Source organism: Aythya marila (genome assembly GCF_965140915.1).
Source record: "Aythya marila genome assembly, chromosome: 4".
In the NCBI taxonomy this organism is placed as follows: Eukaryota; Metazoa; Chordata; class Aves; order Anseriformes; family Anatidae; genus Aythya; species Aythya marila.
Window position 1 is genome coordinate 53,747,088 of NC_139045.1, and position 23,613 is coordinate 53,770,700.

The 23,613-nt window shown below is 36.9% G+C and overlaps 1 protein-coding gene across 1 annotated transcript in view; it reads right to left on the reverse strand.

The window, feature by feature from the left end:
- NWD2 (NACHT and WD repeat domain containing 2) overlaps positions 1-23,613 on the reverse strand; it is a gene marked incomplete at both ends in the record, with an annotated part of 55,477 nt that overhangs the window by 15,304 nt on the left and 16,560 nt on the right. Inside the window, 2 exons of the mRNA XM_082758793.1 lie at positions 14,881-14,997; positions 19,945-20,033. Of these exons, the coding sequence (XP_082614919.1) occupies positions 14,881-14,997; positions 19,945-20,033 (206 nt within the window). The remainder of the gene's footprint in view (positions 1-14,880; positions 14,998-19,944; positions 20,034-23,613) is intronic.

Consider the following 23,613-nt stretch of genomic DNA (forward strand, 5'->3'; position numbering starts at 1 on the left):
AAAAAAAAAAAGAAAAAAAAAAAAAAAAGAAAAAAAAGCACAAATATAACAGTCTTAGATGGGCCTTGTTTTTGAGAAATAAATATTATTTGATTTGCTACTATTTGCTACAAACAGAAGAGAAATGCCCTTTATTTGTTCTTTTATTCCCTGACGGAACAATAGCCAATTCTCAAACTCAAAGCAAAAAAATGCTAATGGCTAAACAACAGTGAATCATCTGAACTGAAACAAGAAAAGTGTATTTACTTAAATTTATTTTCAATGCACTAATGATTTCAACAATAAGAAAAACAAACATATGAATCCACTGAAAATCTCAATAGAGTATACATGTTAACTGCTTGTTAGGCTAAACTGCAAGGAATTGAATTAAACTGAGCTGAATCAAAGTGAAGAACTGAAAGTAAGAGGGAGAAGGCTGTAATAAGGCATTTTATCCAAACAAAGCTTTGGGAAGCTGGAACCCCAGGGTAGCTGGGGGCTAAAAGTTGTCCTGAAAATAGTTGCCTCTACTTTTGTTTCTTCTACCTGTAATGCGGTGCAGTGTCAGTGCCTTCGGATGCTCTCACACTGATGTGCACTGACAGAATATTCTTCCAAATCAAAAATATGAAGGCAAAAACAAAAAGCCAAAAAAATGTTGTAACCTGTCATTTCCAAGATGTAACTGCATTCAGAACAACTTTGTTTTGTTGTTAAGTAAAATAGTCCAGTTGGAAGGGACCTTCTAGTCCAACTGCCTTACTGCCTGCAGTTGTATGGCCATGGAACTTAGGAGACAGAACATTAGAGTTGGTGCAGACCTCTTAAATTGCAGTAATTTGGTCCTATTTTGCTTCATTTCACTGTAGACGCTGGTAAATTCCTAAGACTTTTGCCTCTAACTTGGATTCACTATCTATAAAATGAGGATAATGACAGCTTACCAAAAAAACCCCAAACCCACAAACAAACAAAAACCTTTTTCTGTTTTGACTGCTAATAGCAAAGGATGTTGTGTATTTATGTATCAGCTGGGATGGGACTGTCACTTTACATTTGTCTTGTTTGTTTTTAAGAGAAAAATGATACATTCAGAACAGTAGCAAACAATTTAATTTGGCTTTTCCCTACACCTGGTGATAATAATAGTGTCCATACTCCAATCCTTTGGTTGAAGCTTGCAAGTAAATATATTTATTTTTAGAACTTTGTCTGACTGCACAAAACATAAAAGAAGAGATTCATTTTTTTCTTACTGAAATTATTAAAGTGAATGGAAAACTGAAAGTATAATAAAAATATTTCTGCACTGAGAAATAGATTTTTTTTTCTGCCCTGCCTAGATACGCATTTACACTGCCCAGCTTGAGAAATATTGCTGTGTGCTGGGTTGCAGAAGTATGCCTTAATTTCTCTCTTTTTTTTTTTATCTGAGGCACTGCAGAAGTACATGGAGGTGGTGGTAGCGGTGGCACAGCTCTAGGTATTTCAGGAAGTTCATAAGGATATTGTGTTTAGTTCCATGAAAAACAAAAAGGCGTTGTTGAACTGCCTGGTAAGAAAACCGACTGTAATTGAGGCTGGAAGTATGGGGTGCAAGTGCTTAAGTCTTTTGCTGTGAGAAATGTACCTTGCATGAGGTGTGAGAATGATGGTGGAGTCACTTGATCTTTAGTCTGTCTTTCAGGAAATTAAAGAGAACAGCTGAAGCCGAGTAAACCAATTCCCTCAGCTCTGAACTTCACCCACAGTGCAATATTTTTAAATCTCAAAGCTTCTCCCTAGTGGTAGGGAGATATGAAATAATGGTGAAAGACTTCTCAGGATGCGGTGGGTAGGAGCTAACAGACCATCATGCAGGGAGATGTGCTTCCTCAGAAGAAATTCATGACCTACTTCCCTGACACACTTTGCTTCATCAGAACTCTCCTTTCTTCTGGATGTGAAAATATCAATGGTCTCCTTCTTCCACACTCTTCTATCTCATGTGTGGTCACAGAACACCAGTTTAGTTCATTTTGTAGCCTCTTCTTTCATTGCCATTTCTAGGTCTTTAATCTCCCTGAGTGTGGGTACAGGTGAGAAATTCAGTCAAGAAGCGTAAAATAAAGATAATGTCTGTGAATAAAGACAGGGGAAAGGGCTGAAGAAGATTTTGCCTACCTCTGGTTGTACACTTGAGCTCTCACTCACTCTGATTTGCCTTCAAACAAATGAATCATTTTTGCTTTGCTCTTTTTTTGAAAATGGGTGGGTATCTTCTTAATGGGCATGCACATTTTTCCTCTCACATAAAGCGTGGGATCTGGCAAGTGACTTCTACTGCAAGCCCATATTCCTGTAAATTCCCTGATGGGTCCCACAGCAGTTTGTAATAGTGGAGCTGGATAGAAAAACAAACTACAAGGGCTAGAAGATTTCAGCAACCAGCCCTGGACTGGAGTCAATAACCTTGCCTGTGGAAATCCCTACCCTTCCTGCAGTGGGTGGGAAAAGTACCTGTCCTGGAAGATCAACCCTGGAAGATCAACCCTGTCTTCCAGATGACAGCATGGTGGTGTAAGTGTAACTTCACTTTGTAAAATCATCACAACACTCACCCAAGCAGGGAGGAACTAAGAAAGGGTCTGAAATCCTGTCCTGCATCTCTTAAGTGAAGACTCGCTAATGGAGAATTGCTTCTCCTGCTGCTTGATGTGCCTCGCTGAGCAGACAGGCATCATGGAGCCAGAGAGAAAGGATACCCTGAGCCTAGGGCTGGGAGGACAGGACATTGGCTTCTGGACACCAACGCCAAGGAATTAAAATCTAGGACTCTTACTGCCCTCTTTGGTATGCTTCATATGAAAGAAATGATGCTGCCTCCTGCTGTACCCATATACCTTCTAGAAGGAAGGGGCCACTTTTTTATACTCTGGGAAATATGACTGTGCTAATGTCTACAGGAAGTTTTGCTTAGTTTCTAAATTCCCGTTTTGAGATGGTATTTAAGGTAAGTGATGAGCCAAAGAGCTTAGACTGAGGTAATTTTTGATGAATAAGGTACCTAAGGGATTAACACAGAGGCCTCTAGTCTGTAGTCAGCTCCAAAGCTGCAGCAGCTGAGGAGGGGTTTTTAGGACTGCGAAGTCTCTCCATGTTGGGCACATGAACTCTACTGGAAGGGGACCTGTATCTTTCTGTTCAGTAACATAATTAAGCTGTGTTTCTCAGTAACATATATAGCCACTATAAAGGTATTAGAAAGTGTTAATTAATGAGCATCATCAGATGCAGAGATCACTGATGGGATAACATTTTTACTAACCCCTCCCAACTTTAGGAAACCTAAAACTAATTTTAATATGATGTGACATTTCACTGCAAATTTATTTTTGCTGTTTTTTTTTTTTTTTTTTTTTCCCCTTCTTATTAGAGCTAAACAGATTGGTATTCATTGAGAGTGCAAATGAAAACCTAATTTTGTAATTAAATGTCAAGAAAATGTTTTCACAAGTTGCAGAGAATAATAGAGTCCCCATGAGCCTGATACGACCCATGACCGTGTAGTGCATTGTAAAGCAGCTAAACACCATTAATAAACATGTTTTGCAGGGATATAAAACAAATGAAGGCCCAAAGGCAAGCTTTTAGTGTAGGGGACATTAGTTCTAGCAGGCAATAATGCTACCTCTTCACAGCACCCAGAATTCAGTGTTTATTGCTGTATGCAAAACAACGTAATGTAGTTAAATGACCTCTCTGATAACCTGAGAAGTGATTTATTTTTTTTTAACGCACAATTTCCTTTTTTTTTTTTTTTTTTTTTGGAGAAGAAAGCCAAAGTTAAAATTAGTATTTTTCAGCTTTCTTGTCAGAAGCAAGGAGGTGTAGTGTGCCCTATGATCTAAGTTAGTCAAGGATTTCTAGTAAGTGGTACTTGTAGTGTCTACTGCATGCATGTTTTGACAGGTGACTTCAAACACCCAAGTAACACGCTGTTGTAAAACTTCTCAACACTGTGAATAGTGACTCAGTAAATAGATGTAATAAAAATCTGTTTCTATTTTATGTCTGATGTCTCTTCCATGAGAGACTCTTAACCCTATCCCAGTGTCTCTATTTCCCTCCCAGCCAAAACCAAAAAACACATAAAGGAAAAAGCTGTGACAAGGGGTGAGACTGTTTCCAGATAGGACTGTAGGAAGTCAGGAAAGGAAATCTCTTCCTTCTGAAGGAAAACAGAAAAACAGTAAAAATCTAGATGTTCTCTCGTGGAGAAACAGGATCACAAAGAGAAATGTCTGCTCTTTTGGGACTTGAGAAGACCAAACCAAAGTTTACGCAAGAAATCACATGGATTTGACAAAAGAAGCTAAAATGAAAGCGGCAGGGGTAAATGATTATTTTGATGTACTCCATCCTATGCACTGCATCTTTTATGTGACTTGGCAGACGTAGGAAATCATCCTCTAATTTGAATTTAGAATAGATTAAAGCAAGAAAAAGAATAATGCTCTTGTCATTTAATATATTTTTAAGAGGGAGATGATGTAACTTCAGAGAATGGATTTAATGCAGAAGAACTCTCAGGAAGACACAGAGCTTGAAACCATTTTTTTTTTGAAGGGATATCATCTCAGGACATTATTCCCTGCCTCCAATAAGATCAACTGGAAATTTTATCACTGATGTTTTGGGAACATAAGAGGCCGGAGAAGAACAACTGTCAGCCTCTCTTCATTGCAGATGCTGCTCATGACATGGTGGTACTTCGTTGTTCACACAAAAAGTGATACTACCTCTAAGTTAAAAAGGAAAAAAAAAAAAAAAAAAAGGAGGAGTTAATAGAGTTAATAGAATTGTAGAATTGTGATGCACTTTTTTCTGAAATTGATATATTACAGGTGAATTTATCCCCCTCCCCTCCCCCCATGTAATGTTTCACAACTGTGGAGTCAGTTAGGTCAGTTAGATTCCAGTGATCCCAGTAGGTCCTTTCAGCAACAGAAAAACACTCAAAATGTCTTTAGAAAGTCACTGATTTTAGAACATCAAACTTCCCAAAATTTTGCTAGGAAAAGCTGTGACTGATGACAGAGTAAGAATTTCTTGTTATTGATTACATTATTGATATTTGAAGTAAGAAGATGATGAATATTTGGCATGATGTTAACAACCTTGCTTAGAACTTATCTGGCCTAAATGCTTTTTTTAGATGGTTTTGCTGATCTTATGGCAAGCTGTATTCAATAATGGTTTGGGGTTATGATTCCTCCTGGTATGTAGTGTCAGCAGAAGAGAAATGGGGTTCAAAGGGATAGTCTTCTATCCCTTCAGTAAAAGAGAAACAGGACTTCTTCAGGAAGACTGGAGATGAGTCCATACAGAGAAACAGACTGGCTTTCTCCTACTCCAACTGATAGCAGGCATCCAACAATAGTCAAAGCTGGGCAAACCAGGAACTCTCATATGGGCAAGCCTTAGCTAAGCCTCTCTAGTTGTTGAGGATGGTACAGTATAATCACTATCTGATTAGTCTTTCTGAGCATAAGCCTTGCTATATATACTGCACCTAAGGCACATCCTGGGTAGGGGGCCACTTTTATTTCTGTGGATTTTTTATGAACTGATGTAACACCAAATCTGCTTTGCAAGTACATGTGGAATGGCCTAGATTATTAATTTTGACTAGTTTCTGGATTTTGATGACTTTTATTTATGATTTTTTGTGTCCTTATTTGCCATTTGTAATGAAACATTCTCCTTCCCAAGCCAGCTGGCAGTGGTTTCAGGCCTTGTTTGGACAGTTGGCGGCTGGTACTCTCTGAACAGATACTTCATCAATCGTCTTCATCGATGAAAAGAAATGATTAGATAATTCCTTGTGCATGACAAGATGCATACAGAAAGATAATTCTCTCCACAACGTTAGCAGTGTGGTGGCCCAGTAAACACAAGACTGATATAGATGTATTGGTCAATTCTGCATGGTCTTACATAACTTGAATCTGTGTTCCCTACCTTTCACACACCTCGAGGGCATGAACTGTTTTTCTGGTTTATTAAATTGCAATATATTTGAAGGAGGCTAGACAGGACATTAGCATAGCTGAAGGCTCTATGGAAGGAGCTAATAATTTAAACTGCAGTAACAGTTAAGGAGGAGAAGTAAAAATATGGAAGGGATCTCCAAAGAAACTGACAAAAAGAGGCGAAAAGGCTCTGTCATTTCATGGCTGGAGGAACAAACTGACTGGACAATGACAGCAAGTGTGATGATGAGTGGGAAATTGCTGGAGAACTATAGGAGCTGGCATTTCGAGTAAGCATATTGGCTCAAGTTCTGACACCCAAAGGCCTCTACCATTCTCTGCGCAGGCTAATGAAGAGCGCTCAAGTCTAGTTTTTGTGCACCAGTCAGGGACCAATAAAAATAAAAGTGTGATACTCTTTGAAAATGCTTGCGCCTCATCTGTGTCTGGACAGAGCTAGCATGTTTCCTCTGGCATGGTATGGTCTTCAAATATTCCTCCTCTGTTCAAGCTAGCTAATCACGTTCAGACTGGACCCTGAACAACTCACAAAGGCTGGATTTCCAGTCACCTGGGTATTCTGCATCACTGGCCATCTGACAACATTTTTTGTTGTTGTTCTGAAGATTTATTTTATTTTTTTTTTAATTGGAAGGACAGCAAATCTTTTCTCAATAACGTAAAATCACCAGTGGTCACAGACTAACCATGGAAAATGTTAGTTACTTGGAATGTTACTTACTGCATGAAAACGTGATTGCTTTAAGTTGAAGTGTCTTGTAACTTCTGTTGTGACTGCTATCATGATTTGAAAAAATCATGGATCAATTATGTAATTAGGGATTTTGGATGTTAAAACTATTTCATCCCATTTGAACAATCTAAAACAGTATTTAAGGAAAATAAAAATTCACACATCTTATTTTGTAGCTTAAAAAAGCCACATCAAATAGACAAGTGTCTTAAAATATTCACTCTACTCTTTCTACTCTTATTCTTTATTTAATGATGTCTATCAAAAGCAGACTAAAGCAAGCACTGTGAGAACTGAGATTAAAACTTTCCTTGCCTTCATAAACTACATCCTTTAGACACCTGACAAAGGTTGTGACTTATGAAAACAATATTATTTGAAGTATTCAGAGTGCCAGCAATCTTTAGTCAATTCACATTACCAAATATTATGAGAATGATAAGCCTAATAATTTAGTTTATATGAAATATAAACCCATTCTTTCATGAAGTCAGCTTCACAACTGCTAAATTTCAAAATCTGCTGTTCTTCAACACTACCCAATATTAATTTTTCATTTATAACATAGTTTAACGAAAACACCTTTATAAATCCTCTTGGCTTCTACTTCAAGAGTGAAACAGGTCAAAATAAAACTTTAGTGTTAGTAGCTTCCTAGTGGGTTATCTTTACACCTTTTCTAACACTAATTTTAAACTAAAATAAATGGTGTACAAGCACTACTTGCTAAATACTGACTGCAGATAACAGGTCAACTCGTTAGCCAAATGTTTAAACATTCTGTAGTATGGAAATGAATAAAAGATAGCAAAGGACTTTGGGACACTTGCCTCAGTAAAAATACTATTTTGCCCATGCCATGCAATAGCATGACAATGAGGCAGAGTACATGCTCTGCTAAACGACGTGACCAGGTGATGTGCTGTTGTTCCAACTACGAGTAGCACGAGTACTCTGTAGTCTTTTTAAAAACTTTTAAGTATTAAAATAGTTTATATACTTTGTGAAATAGTTGACAAAGAATATGTAGTTTACTCATAATAATAGTGGTCTCTGTAGCATTCTAAGCAAGTGTTCTCTGCTTTATTTTTTCCAACGTGAATAGAATAAAAAACTAGTGTTAAGTTTTCCAGCTATGAAAGAAAGAAGCATACAATATTTAGCTGCTACATGGCACACTAACAGAATAGTAACTTCAAAATAAGCACCTTGCACTGAAAGCAGGTACTTCAAGAGAAAAGAGGAAATATTGTATGGATGCATACCAGCATCACCATGACCATCACTGATACTTTATCTTATTTTACTTTTGTAAATTATCTTTCCTTGAAGGAAAAAGTATCTTTGAAGAAAAAAATAAGCACTCCGATTATCTTTAAAATAAGACCCTTCTGCTGATACCAGCATTTTAGAATATTCAGACTGAAAAGTGAACTTGTTACCTGCCGGGTAGTGTTTGTTTGTGGGTATGTTATTGGATAATTTAAGCATTCCTGAAGTGAATCTCTGGATTTTAGAAAATGGAAGGTGCTAGGTACAAGCAAGAGTAGTAAGAGCTCTCTTTGAACTTATCAACTATGTAGTTGACAGTAGTATGCCTGCTACATACTGCAAAGTACACTGTTCCTTTACATAGAAGTGAGATTGTAAAGTTTAGGATTTTTTTTCCCCTCTCGCTCGTGCAGAATAGCTGATGTTGGCTTTCTGATATACAGTTTCATTTGCAGAGTAGAACATTACATCTAGTTGATTAGAATACTACCTCAGAAGATGGTTTGGTACAGCTCTTGAGGCTCCAAAGAAAAATAGATCTCATAAATCTCAGGCAGCCTATGTCTTCATCTGCACATTATGAACAGAATGAAGCAAATTTGAGTTTACGCAAATCTCATTCTCACTAATATGGTCATTCATATTAAATATCATACTTAACCTTTCTGGAAGGCAGCACCAAAAATTCCAATTATGTCCCAAAAAAGAAACACAGTGACTTAGTACAAATCATGTACAATCTTCTGCAGGCTTAAAATGCAAGCTATTTAAAGACTACATCAAGAAACAAATGAAAAACATGCAGTTTTGATGTTGCATGCAAAAGCTGCCTGATGAATCTTGTAGCTATTTTCAATGGGTTATGGTTGAAAAATGGATAACAATTTTTAGACCCTAAATTTTAGAGAATCAGAGATGATTCACAGGAAAATATATTCACAGACCTAAAGAAGATCAAGGAAGTCACTTACAATAGCTTAATCATATAATATTATCCTGCCCTCGATTCCACTTTTTGTGTGTATGTGTTGTTCAGAGACAAACACCACGGAAAGGGTTATCCGCCCTTGGCCTGTTAGTCTGAATGAAGACCAAGGCTTGCCCAGGGGAAAGTCACATACTATGCCTTTAAAATGTAATTACTGGTTCCATTTGGAAGGGTTTTAAAAAATACACAGAGCTCTCCTTTGACGTTCATGAAAAAGTCTTTCCTGTCAGTTATCCCAAAACAGGATTAGTGTCCTCAGACCTCCTACTTAATGCCAACATTAATGCCAGCAAGTCATACTGAGCAGTTCCTGATATGATGTACGACTCCAAACCCACTTATATTAGTGGGAATTCTTATTTGGATGGATTTCAAATCAGATGCTGAATGAGAAAATTCAGGGTTTGATACTTCTTCCTTTGAGTAAACTTTATTGGGAGAAGTGGGCTGTTGTGCTTACATCTGGTTTCAGCTATTTCTCCTCATTCATTTAAAAACTATAATCTAGATCTGCTTCCTTGAGGAAAATTGAAATCTGAAATGCACTAAGCTTTTCTACCTTCTGCTGAATTCCTTGGTGCTTAGCCCGACCTGGCTGTTTTAATATAGACACATTTTCCTGACTTCAGTCTTCGTAACTTTACATATGAGGCTGTTTTCCCCAGAGAGCAAAAGCAAAATGTATATCAGATGTTCCAGAGCCTGTATGTATTAAGTTTTTGTATCAGGAATAAATCCTAAGGTAATACCAGAACTGAACTGGAAGTGGAATATTTTCAGAAGAGTTGGGAGTAAAACAATTTGGATTTTTCTCTGAGCTGGAATGCGCTTAGAATTAATAATCAAGCATTAGCACCAAGCAAAGAAAACCACATAGCAGTGTGCTTCATAAGATGATTCAAGCATATATTATACTGTAGGAACAAAAAGATCTGGAAATGTTAAAACTACTTTGCTTCTTGATTTTACCATATTTCATCTTCTATTTCACTTCAGGGTGATTTAAGGACATGCCAAATATTGTAAATTGCTAATATTCATCTAAAATCTTACTGGAATCTCAATAGGACTTTCTTAACAGCTCATTAATGCTGAAATTAACAACAAGCTGTCAATAATTTCAGAGGGATAATGTGAATTACAATGTCTGTTTGTACAGAGCAGGTAGAAAATTAAAAAGTAAAAGAAGGTCTGGTCTTCTTTGGACCAGATGATCTGAATGATGGCTGGGGAGAATCTCTTAGATTTGTACCCGTCAAAGCTGAAAGTTCAGTCTGGATTCATTTAAGTATTTATTTGCTTCATTTCTAGACAGTTGCCAAATCTACTCAGTGTTTTCTGTTATTTGATTTAGTTATTGTGCTTAAGCAATAGCAGTCATACATCTGCTTCATAAATCTGTCCCTCATCCTTACTGCTGGTCAATTTCAAATTGCATTGAAGTTGTGATTTTGTTTTTCCAGTATAAATGTGTCCAAATGAAACACACTGTAATGAGAACTTGTCCAAAACCAACTTTCAACAAATAAGTTATTATATGTCTAAGCTGTATCCTTCCTTATACTATTATAAGTATGCTGACCTTAAGGGACAGCAAGTAAAGTTGAACAGGTATCATTAGTATGTGATAAAAAAAGAAAAAAAATCTCAGGAGTAAATAAATTATTATTTTTTATTCATTCGGGATCTTGTTTTACCTACATGATTTTGCTAAATAGTAGCTGCCTTCTATCTGACCATAAAAATGGACTGAATTTCTAAGCGAATTAGTCAGTGACCAAGGGCTCTGATGATATTCATATGACACCAAAATCCTGGACACTTCTTTTGACTAAATATTTAATTGAAGAAGAAAAAACAAACACATGCTTAGGCCGGCTAAAATTTGGTATTAGTCTTTGTACAGCATTGACTGTAATTCTACTAAGACACAATCCAAAGGACAAAGAGTCCTTTGCTGTATATCCTGTTACAAATAAGGAAGTAACTTCGACTTTTTGCCATGTCTTGGGAGACTATCATTAGTAATGCTAAACACAAATAATAAGCAAAGATTATCAAAAGCTAATTAAGTATTCCCTTTAGGCAATGAATGGGAACACCTGCTAAACTTTTTAATCTGGCTGCTCTTTTTAACAAGCAGATTACAACCTACCCTATAACCAAAAAAGCCTGTATTTTGGCCTAGGACTTCAGTGAATGCTTCAGGTGAAGAGGAACAAGAAGTTCCTACAATGTGCTCAGGTTTTAAAGACAGAATATTAGTAGTATTCTTTCAGTGCTGTGATTCAGATTGCATTTTCCAATGACTTTTGAAACGTGAGGATTCTGTGTCTCATATGTTGCAATTCAATTTGAAAGTGCTGGTGTAACCAGCATCTAAGCACAAATTTGAACATGTTGAACTGAGCAAACTGTTATAGGGGACAAACTCACACTTTACTGCTATTTCTCCCTTTCATTTTACAACTGCTCAGGATGTGCTTATGCAAGAAGAGGAGCTCAGGCAGAGACTGCATGGTGCTGCACAGCTGGACGAGAGCACCCACATGTTACAGCTTGCAGGGTGCGTTTGAAGAGGAGGGCAGAGGAACGTGCCAGTTCTTTGATCTGTACCAAGGCCAAACAACAGCAGGTTAGTACTGGCTACTACTTAGGGAACCCCAGGAAAAGGGCAGTAAACTCTTTCTGCAAATATTCACTATAGATTAATAACACTCTAAATATCAAGCACTGCACAGCCTTAATATCAAACACTTCACTTGTGTTCCTCAATTAGCAACTAATTACCTTCTAATGTCTCTTTGCTGCCAATGAAGAAATAGGTGCATCTCAAGAATCTGACTTAGATATTACTAGAGGTAACTACACCTTTCTACTGGTTGTTAAAGTTGTGTAGTCTAGATTGAAGTTAGATACAAAATGGATGAATCCTGTTCATGATCAGTACTAACATAATTAGGGGATGATAACATAACCGTTATTGTCACTCTAATGCCTTGACTGTATTGCCATCTCTTATCAATTTACTGGGAAACATGACCTAACAAAATGTAAAGGTTCCAGTGATAAACTGGAAACATATTTATTTGATCTTGGTTATCATTATGTACTGCAGAATTTAGTAGTTCACAATGTAATAAATGTGCCACATTTCAATCTCCCTATCTAAAGTGCAGAGACAACCAGCGTGATTTCTGTACAAAACTTGCACGGAAAATATTTTTCCTACAGAAATAGTACTTTTTTCCCTCGTAAATCTTGATAACTTTGTAGTTCAAAAATAGCATAGTATGTGTGTACACCTACAGTAAAGACTATGAGTTTCTAAATGATCACATATTATAGGTACTGCTTTAACATAGAAAAACAAAAACAAACACAAAAACACAAATGAAAGCCCCAACAATTCCCCTCTCCCTTAACTGGATCTAGAGCTTGGGTACCAGGTAAGTTGGAGACTATACATTCCCAAAGAAAATGCCACAGGAAACAAATTACCTACTTTTTTCAGATCTGCTTCCTCCTTTTTGTTTATAAATACATTTGCATTTGTTTTTTTGTTGTTTTCTGTCTGAAGAAAAGCTTAAGATTTCTAACTTCCGCACTTTAATTTCATTTTCTCTTCATCTGATATTACAATACAGGCACACTTGCTATAATCATTTCATATCTGTTAGTTAATTCTGAACACTCAGATTTAATCCCAGATCTGAGTTTGAATTAAGGAAGCAGCAACTGAAAAGTAAGAAAATACCCAGCTGGATGGAAGTGGCAAGCTTTTCAGAACTTTCTCAAGAAATAGGAAGTTGCCCAAAGTCTGCATTGCCAAAGTCAGTTTTTAATTATGTTACCATAAATCAGAACTAATTATGCTTTCTGGAATGGAATCATCTTCAATTTGTGTTGTAAATGAAATAAAACCCATCCCACAAAGGTATAGCAGAGGAAAAAACAAATGTGCATAAAGAGATTTATGTAATTTTGCCAGTCTAGACATTGGGAGAGCTATTACGCCAGTCCATAGCTGGAAAAATTGGACTAAATATTGAGGTCTTTGGCTGATTGCAACCTCTTTGCTGACTGTTTTATTCTGTTTAAAATTTCTTGTTTGGCTTGATTTCTTTCTTTAGAAACAACATCATGCAGGCAGTTCTTAATAGTTTCAAACTTCCGAGCTGCTAAATTATTCAGCAATGGTGTATTCAGCCATTTCTTTCACTGAGATTTCAGAGCATGCATGCTTACATACGTGGGTGATTGCAGGTATTGCTAGAAGAAAAATGTCAAGCCTAACTCAGTAGTATGCTAAACTGAAGCAACATTGTTTTTTACTTTCAGACCAGTCCTTGAAAGTTGGTACAAAGGCCTGTAATAACAAAATGCTTGTATTTTAGTGAAACTTCTGCTAATGATCAGTATAATAACTGACAAAAGCAGTTGAGCAGGATTAGGCATGCTTACTTGAAAACATCTGGTCTGATTACAATAGTTAAAATAATGTTGGTTGTCTTCTTAAATGCAAATGAAGAGTTTTGATAGAGGGCAATTTAACTGGAAACTTACCCTAATGTCTCCACAGTCCTACAACTATGCACAGAAAAAATGTCATAACTCCCCCATGTATTTCTCTCAAAGATGGAGACTCAAGGCAGCTGATAAAGAATGAAATAAGTTTGGGAATAAACTGCCAAACTCATTGCAAACAATGTGTTTATCAAAAGCCTGTATACTTTTTATCTGTGCATTGAAAATTAATACAGTCATTATACCATGCGCTAAACTGCTCTTAAAATATTTTTCAAGTGACCTATGTTCATCTTAAAACATGGCACAAATCTTTCTAAGCACAGCAGAGATAACAATTCATGCTATTCTGAATTGTATAGTTAATACAAAATCAGTGACAGCAAAATCTATTGTGTATGATTCACTGGGAGGGAGAAAATCGTACCTACCAGGATTATATACAGTCTACTGTCAGTGCCTTTCAGTTATTCAGCCCTATGTGGCGTTTGGCATGACTTCATAAATTCAAATTGCTTCAGCTGAAGAAGCTGTGAGGAATAGCTGAAAACTGTTTGTTGAGCTTCATAGAAAACAACAGGTTCATCTACTGAAAGATACCTCTGACATTAAAAGAGATAGCTAAGGCTTTATAATGCACTTCTGTAAAAGTGTTTTCGTCTCTCCTTTATGCCTAATAAAAACAGCCACTGAAAATATATCCTTTTTGTCAGTTTTACTGACTCTTTTAAGAATCCTAAAAGCAGTAGTCTGGCAACAACGAAGAGAAGGCAGCGAGCAGGAAAAATCAAAGAATTAGATTCTCTAGGTTGTCTCTAACCTCCATTCTTTCAACACACTAACAAATGGCATCCTAACTTGTCCTGGGCTTACCACACAAAACAGCAAAACCCAGATGAGAGAAGATAGCTCTTGCCTGCTGCTGTGCTTCTACAGCTAAGTCCTTCTACGCCAGCCAATAATCCATGTCTGAGAAGTGCCAAGAATTAATTAGCGGTGGCCTCCTTACACAAGCAGTCCGTCTTCTTTTGCTGTGGCGGTAGTAAAATCACATCTTGTGGTTTTTAAACACAACTTGCTATAGGGACTGCTCATGAAAGATCCTTCCCTCCTCTCCACTCATAGGGACTAGTCACAGTTACTGTACAGTGCTGTGTAGGGAAACTGTTGTTTGCAGTACAGCAGATGTACAGTGAGGAATATCAAATATTCAGAAAGAAGAAAAGAATACATTTGTTACTGAATTGCACATGTTAGGATAGCTCAAAGCTACTATTGCACATGTTAGGATAGCTCAAAGCTACTATTGTTGTAAAGGAAAACATTATTTTTATACCCACAACAAAACATGGACCTGCAGAACTTTTCAGGCAATCTTCTAACAACTTCATGCGAGTCTTCTGCAGCTCAGGACTGTCCCATTCATCTGCTTCTACTCCCCAGTATAAGTCTATGACCTGGAAAATAATAATATGTAACATATTAATGTAACATATGCTCTTTCTACTTATCAAATTAAAAAATAATTTTGACAGCATGTTCTGCATTGCTATGAAAGGCAATGAGATCTATATCCAGTCCTCATGTAGGCTGACAGGGTTTCCTTAAGTAGTAACAATTTGAGCCTCTATTTTCCCTCCCAGATTTTTCTTTTTCTGTTTAGATTGTAAGTACACTCTAGGACTGGGACAGGCTCTCATTTCACATTCATATTTTTGTGAAGAGATTAGCATGACAAGATCTTGATTTGATGTAGTCTCTATTTCCTACTAGATTGCATGTAATGGATAGGTAAGAATAATGACAAAAGCATTGATAAAATCCTGGCTTCACGGAAATTAATGGGAGTTTTGCTGTAGATCATATTCAAGACTAGGACTTGACACCCCATGTCACTTGTAGCTACAGGATATAAAACCATCCTGTGCGCATGGCTCAAAAGAAAGAATATGTGCAGTTCTGTAATATCGTGCTTCCTTTGTTGGCTGGTCTTTGTTACTTTGGAAGCAAAGATTGTACAGATATGCAATGGCAGACAGCTTGCTGCTCAGCCTTTCATTTATAGCTGCAGACTCAGCTTTGTGATGGTAATGGGATGCAAACAAACTCCTGACAGAAACTGGAATAGGGATGTTAAACTTATTTAAAGAAATTAAGTGATAAAGTGTGATTTCACTACACATTTTAACTAAGAGGCTAAATTCTTATTGTGGACAACTGAAATTAAAAGAATAGGGATCATATGTATGCATTTATAGATTTTGGAATAAAACTTATGGTACATGCTACTACGCCCTAGTTTAAGCTGCTGTTGATAGCTTACATTACACATGTACCTTGAACAAAGAAGTCCAAACTGCCAGTTTTAAAAAATAAAATCAAAATTGTATTGAGACATGAATATTACCTATTATAAAATTATTTTATTACCTATTATAAAATTATTTGTGCTGTGAGAGCACCCTGCTCTTGCTGTGAGAAACACAAACACACCACTGATTGTTGTCTAAACAGATCAAAAAATCAGCCCAAAGATCTAACATAAGAGCTAACAGTGGGTTGATGTAAAATTCACCAGTGTATAGCTGGTTAATCTCCTTGGGAAATTTCTCATAACAATAAATGACAAGGTTTAATCCTAGAACTATTTATGCCCATGTTTAATTTTACTACCAACAGCCTTGTTGGTTATTTCAGGTAGAAAAGTTTGGGACCTGTATCAGCATTTGCTGGAGTAGGAGCTCTGTTGCCAAACACACTAGGTAATATACTGATCATGAGTGAAACAGCCCAAAGTATAAATGCATTGTAGCTTATGCTGCCAAGAAAATACACTTAGCATCTTTATTTTTTACAGACTCTTCGTTCAAAAATTTTGTTGGAACGAGAGTCTTCTGCTTTATAATATCACATCTCAAACAGCCTTCCTATCTCCCTCATTTTCACTGATTTCTTCTCTGCCCTTTCTCTTTTAATCTGATTAGGAAAAAAAAAAAAAAAAAAAAAAAAAAAGTGTTCTCTGCTTTCTCTCTTCTGTCTGTTATTTATCTACATGACTTCATTCCTGAACTTCATATTGTATTCAGCTGTCTGATTACTTGAATGATGTATGATAGAGCTTAAGTATTCTAGTCATAAAATTAGAGCATCTTAGCATACAGTCAAAAACATTTGAATTAGTGGTTGAAGAAATTTATTCTGCTGCTCAAGTTCATCTGAAACATAAAGGCAATTTCTATTTTAATTAACTGTTCAGAAATCTGATAACACTGTAAATGTGAAGAGGAAATTCTCTGCGATATTGTGTATTGTAGGGGCTCGGCACCTGCCTTCCAAGTGTTATAAGGTTATAGATTATTTTTATTGGGTAACATAATTTTGGTACATAATATCTTAATGTATAATTTTGTCCTGCAAAAACAAATGTTTTAGCCATCAAACCTTTGAAGGCACCACCAATTTCAAATGGAGAAGCTTATCAGTTATTCTTTGTGCCAACTAAAATAAATATGATTTACTAAATGAAAGAAATGAAACAGGAAGACATCTGTGTCTGATACTGAAGTGTATTTTTACTTACACTTGGAAGAATGGCTTGATTCCACTTTTACATTCAGTAAGGCTGTCACAGTGAGATGACAACCAGTGCTCTGTGCAAAAGCCAGTGCAACAAGATAGGCAGATACTGCTTGAGGTTAGTTCCACACAAGTCACCTAATGGAGACTTCTCATTCACAATCCAGTGCTTCTTTTTGTTTGTTTTAGCTTTTGTCCTACCGCTGTGATAGTTTCATAGATTTTTCTAATTAAATGGAATAATTTTATCTCTATTGCATCTGACTGCTTACAGACACTGAAAGTTTTCATTCATACAAAGACTCTACTTTTTTCACACAGTGAAAATGATTTGAAACAGCCCATTGTTCTCAAGAACAAAAGAACAATATGCTGTTAATTAACTACTGTTAGTTACCTTCCAAAATTTCTCTATTATAACTACTTTCTTTAACTACTCTGTATTCCCCCACGCCTCCAAAATATTATATTCCAGGTATATATATAAAATACCATGCATTCTGGAAGAGTGTTTCTCTGCTAACTTTATTTCTGTTTTAACCAATACCTGTTTTTCAGCAATATTTAATTCAATAGAAAATGAAGTGCACTGAGCAATAAAATCCATAGAGTGATTTAACACATTCTGTTCTGATTCCACACACAGGTTGCTATCTTCCCTAACAGCTCCCACCAACTTTAGGATGCCTGACAGATCTCATGCCTTGCAACACCTGCAGCACTTATCAGTGGAGCCAGATGACTCAGTGGTAGGTGGAGCAATGAATGTCTTGGAACTTGGAACTGTCTTGGAACATTTCACTTAGGTCATGATTTATCATGCAGAGGGTGTTTTCAGAACAGCTTATATTGTAATGCCTTTGTGGTAGCCACCCGTTAGGTCACTCATATTTGTTCAGTACAGGATCATGTAACAGGATGCAACATTATGTGTTCTGGTCTGCAAAGAGAAATATAATGTAACTCTGTAACTGAAAAGTACATAGTACTTTCTGGACACCACTGCACTAACATCTGCAGTGTTTATTTTGCATGCTAACAGAAGAAATGCAATCCATCAGGAGTAGGAAAGGCAGAAAAAATGCTTTGATAAAGTCTACCTCAGCGCCTCCTGCAGAATAATTTACTATTTTCCCTTGGTAATTTTGGGTGCAAGTTTTTCTACTGTGCTTCCTCGGTAACGTGATAACTTTCTAGTTGTTTCCAGAAATGTGTCAGTGGAGCCGTCTCTCAGACCTCGTATCACATATGGACTCTCCTGGTGTTGAAACTATATGATAAAATAATTTGCTTCCATGAATATCAACTAGAGTAAACTCAATTATTCCTCCCCTAGAGACTACATTACAATTCAGCTGAAGACAGACATGCTTTCTCCCACTAAGAATTCATGGCATTATGATCTGTTTGGAGGAGACATTTCCCTCCTCTCCCTGACATGTCTCCTCAAAGATGACTGAGAAATTAAGATGCTGAGAATTTATATTGGCATTTTCCAAGAATATCACGTGGTAGTAACAGGAGAGAAATGTTTTATTATTTCAGTATCTTTTGATATTCCTTGCATGTACCACTGCACCTGGGGCTCCCCAATCAGCTGATGAGCTAGGACCTTCAGAGGAAGTTCTTATATAGCCATAATCAGAAATCACTCTGGAATTTACCACCATGCAGACTCAGCAACTCCATTGTGACTCAGGGAATTAAGACCAAATATCCTAATTCAAGAACTTGTTATTTTGATTAAAAGCCAGCTGCACGTACATCAGGAATAACGCACTGTGAGGAACAGGATGCTATCTAAAAGGCAATAGTTGTTGTCAAGGAAGCTATACTCGGAAGAGATGAGTTTCTGGGGTCAGTGATCATGGGATCCTAACATTAATATGTGACGGAGGCTTGAAGATGTAGAACCAGATTTTTTGAAAAACTGAACATTTTTACAACATTGCATGCCGCATTTGTTTCTCTTAACAGAGAGCCAGTTCAAGGCTCGCTGACATAAATGGGTCTGATTGACCTTACTGGATTGTGAATGAGGATATATCTGACTTAAAACCATCAGTAATGTAACTGTGATGCCAAACTCAATGCATTTTAAATCAAATGTAACTGTTTTTATTTACTAATTGGCTCTTACCAAATTTGTCTATGTGTCTTCCACAGTACAAAGGAAAATTTGAATTGAATGAAGCAATGGGAATGTTATGATTGACACTAAAGGAAGCAAATCCCATAGTATTTAAGCACAATAGGAATTTTGTTGAAATACTCCACATTCATTTTTTAAAATCAGATTTTCAATACTCACCTGGTTAAATCATTTTCCACATTAGAGTAGAAGACAAACTGGTAAGTAGCTAAAAAAATTAGGGGACTATGCAGATGATGAAATATAATGCTGGTGACATTAAATTAAAAATATATCAAAGGGAAGACATAAACTTTCGTATGGTTTCTAGAATCTGAGCACAGTATTTCAGCTCTGATATTATTTATCCTTAAACAGTCAAAATGAAGGTGGATTTTTAAGTTTCTATTGTGAAAGTTGTCACTTGGTTGCTGTATTGCTTGTACCAACAGTGAGATACCGTGCTGTAAAACTGTGCATTTTTTTCATCTGTTCTGGATTTACCTCAAATTTGCCTGTAAGATAGTTTCGGTACATCAGTGCAGTACAATTCATACATATGAAATATAGTTTTTGTAATTTTCTATTTAACCAGTGATAAGACAACACATACAATATTCAGAAATGTTATACATTCTGAACAGAGTTAATTGCAAGAAATAGTATTTATCATAATGCAAGATTCAATGAAACCTACCTGAAATTCCAGGCCATAGTTTTCCCTGCAGAATTCTCTCAGCTTAGGATACACATGCTCTCTCAGGGCATTCCTTTCTGCTATTGTATCTGTGTTGGGAAAAAGATGTTACTAACAATATTTGTATGAACACTTTTCTTTCAGTCAGAGATACTGATTTATCCACATAAAAAGAGCACTTAAAATTCACAAACACACCCCCGGTGAAAATCTAGTGTTGGGATTTGATCTCCAAACTGTATGTTGTACTTTATTCTGTCTCACATAACTGCATTTATGTGTGCAACATCAGGTTCAATACCTATCTTCATATGCAGTGTATATTTCAGTAAAGTGCAGCTGAATTCATTTTGCCATTCAGCAATAAGAATTTATCAGTTTGACTTCAATTTAATTTTTAGGAAGTTGTATTTTACTAATTAGAAACATAAAACAAAGAGATACACCAAAGATGAAACCGACTATTGCACTTAGAAATAAACTAGTAACGTTAATTAATGACATTGTGTCAAACGCTATCACTTTTCTCAACAACTTCAACCTGATAGTACCTTAAAAGGCAGAAGGAAATAATAGCATCTTACTTATGGTATTTTTTGGTCCAGGTAATTCCTGATAGCATACTAAATGTGCAGTTCTGACATCATGTTATTCTCCTCATGCAGAATGACGTATTTTGATAATAAAGTACAATATCGTAATAGGATGACAAAATTATTACTATGTTCTGTCTGTGCAAGTTAGTCTGAGCACATTCATATAAAACATATCACTCAAGAAACAGCCAGTCAGATTTGAAGTAGATTTGTTTTGTAATTAGACCTTGTGTAGATAATATATTTTATTGTCCCTCCAAATAAGATTAAGATATGTGATAGATTTTACTAGGCCTAGCTTGTGGCCAGCGTTGCCTGCGTTAAGACACAGAAGGCTGACACTGTTAAGAAGTTATTTTCACAAATAAAACACAACTGTTGTAAACCATGTACTGCAAAAAAAGGGATACAAAAAAAGTGCTGACTTATGAATGATGGAGAACACCTAATGCAGTTAAAGTAGTGTTTGTATAACTACACTGAAACAAACGAATAGGTTAAAACTGATTTAACAAGTCCCATATTGTTGTAAACCAAAGACTTGTATTCAAGTCTAATAATGTTTTATTTATTACAGCCACAGTCGATACATTTAAAGTCACAGGTCTGTTCACAGAACCAAGGCCACAGATTTATATTATTATTTATTTATTTTTAAATTTTGACAGTTCTAGGAGGTTGTGTAATATTTCAGAGGTATACTAAAATACCAAGGAGGAGATTAAGAATTTAGCGTACTGAATTAAATTATGGATTTCACAAATGTGTGGTAAAAATACTATTGTTCTTTATAAACAGAGAATAATCCAGAACACCTCCAGAGAAATTATTTCTTGTGAAATCTGCATTCATGGAAAAAGGCTATACCACAAAGGCTCAAAAGTACAACCGCAAGCTTAATCCACTCAATCTGATTTACCACAACCCTTCCTCCACAAACCTTTGATGTGGAAAAAAGTCAGAGGTGTGGCAGTTTTCATAAAACATCCTCTCTAAGAACAACAATTTTATGTATTCATGATTTCTAGCTTTAAAATCCACCAGACATGCTACGTTTTTCTGAAGACAAGAACGATCCAGAAGCATAAGTCATGTTGCTCCACTGCAAAATTTCTATTCGGCTGTGGGCACACCACACAAGGGAAGATCCTAAATCTGCAGTGCAGTTTCTTTTATGTCTGAAGTGAACACTGGAAATGGGGCATACCCTGTTCTGAGCTACACTGAGAAGCTTGATCTCACTCTCTCGTTTCCCTTTCGGGAAGTTATTTGGGAAGTGCTCCTTGGCACTGGAGAGGCCACACAAGGGGTGCTGCACCCAGTTCTGGGCAACAACCTACAGCTGCTTCTAGGGCAGTTACAAACATGTGAAGCCAAGGTTTTTTAGCAGTGCCAGCACACCAAAGGCAACAACAATGTACTACAGCTCAGGAAGTTCACATGGACATTAGGAGAAGCTGGAGCTGGCTGTCCAGGAGGCTGTGCCTCTCTGTCCTCGGAGCTTTAGAAAACCCAGCTGGACAAGCCCATGGCTGACCGAGTTGATGCTGGCAGCACTCTTCAAGAGGGAAGTTAGCCCAGATGACCTCCTGAGCTCCTCTTGCAACCAGCAATCCAGTCTCTCTGAAAAACTCACAGGCTTAGTCATCTGTGCTCCCTGTTTTGGGGGATTTCAACCCCATTTGGGCTTAACCCCCACAAGTACTTGGAGTACATCATACCTGTCTATTTTTTCCATCCAAAAGAAACACAGTTCATGCATACCAAGACTGCTCAGTGATGTGAGTTGAAGTGTATTAGATGGTGATGATCTCAGAAATGTGCTCCAGCTCTGGATGAACATGGATGCATCCTGCAAATCTTTAGGAAAGGAGTGCAAAAACCAACGCTTACAGCCCAGATCTGCATAAATGAGCACGAAGGATGGATGAGTTGCTCCCTCCTTAGGATCCACAGTCATTAATTCTCTCTCATACCCGAGTGCCTAAGTCAACCTTTTCTTACAGGATGTAGTACACAGCTAACAAGGCTAATTAGCCTGAGGGCTGCAGTGTGCCGACGCAGCAGTGCTATTTCTGCTCCAAAGCAACTTTGCTCAGTACTTGGCTGGAGTCATTGTACTGCACAGTGTTTCTTGTAACTTATCATAAAAGCTACCCGTGTACTTCGCTTCATTTCACATACTTCACATTTTTTCTTCTTCCCCTCACAGCTACTGAAGCCCTTAGATCAAGCACTGATACAAGACAATGTATTTTATTTTCTTTGCCTTAACACAGGCACATTTTCTCACCGAAGTCTACCAAAACACAGAGCGTTGTATCTTCACAACTGAGGAGAATAAACTTTGTTGGAAACCATCTTACTACTTGGTTACTGAGCTAAAATAAAAATGATTCTTGCCCCTTTGTAATCTGAAATTAGTCACAACTATAGCTTTATTGTTAAGGAAGCACCAATTCACTATTACTATATGTGCTTACTTAAATGATCAGCGTGACAGAAGACTGTCTTAATAGGGAACTGAAATCAGCTAAGTTGCAGGAACAACAACAAAAATATAAGTTACTGAGGAAAGGCAGAAATTAAGAGGAAATGTGACTGAATGATAGATGGGAAATACCCTGTTATAGGTATACAACAGATAAGCCTGCACTCTGCCGCTTGCCATTTATGTCCCCAGGAGGCACCCAGCAGAACCTCACCGGCTCTAGCCTCAGACATGGTACTGTTCCCCGCAGCATCACTTGCAGAGGCTTGCTCAGAAAACAAAACAGCACACTGCAAGAGCAGTGCTATGTTTCTAACACCCTCTAAATCACATAAAAAGAGATAAAATGTTCCTCAACTAGAAAGGTGTTCTGGATAAAACACCCAGCATACCTATCCTGTATTTTAATCCCTACCTCCAACTCTAATGGGATATGCTTGTTTAATTGGAGTTTTGAGTCTGGTGACTACATTAATGAAACTGAAGAACTGTTGTATTCATAATAATTTGTGAAACTTTAAGGAAACAGAATTGCATCTAGTTAAGAAGAGCTACAATAATTAGTATGGATGGCAGATAAGC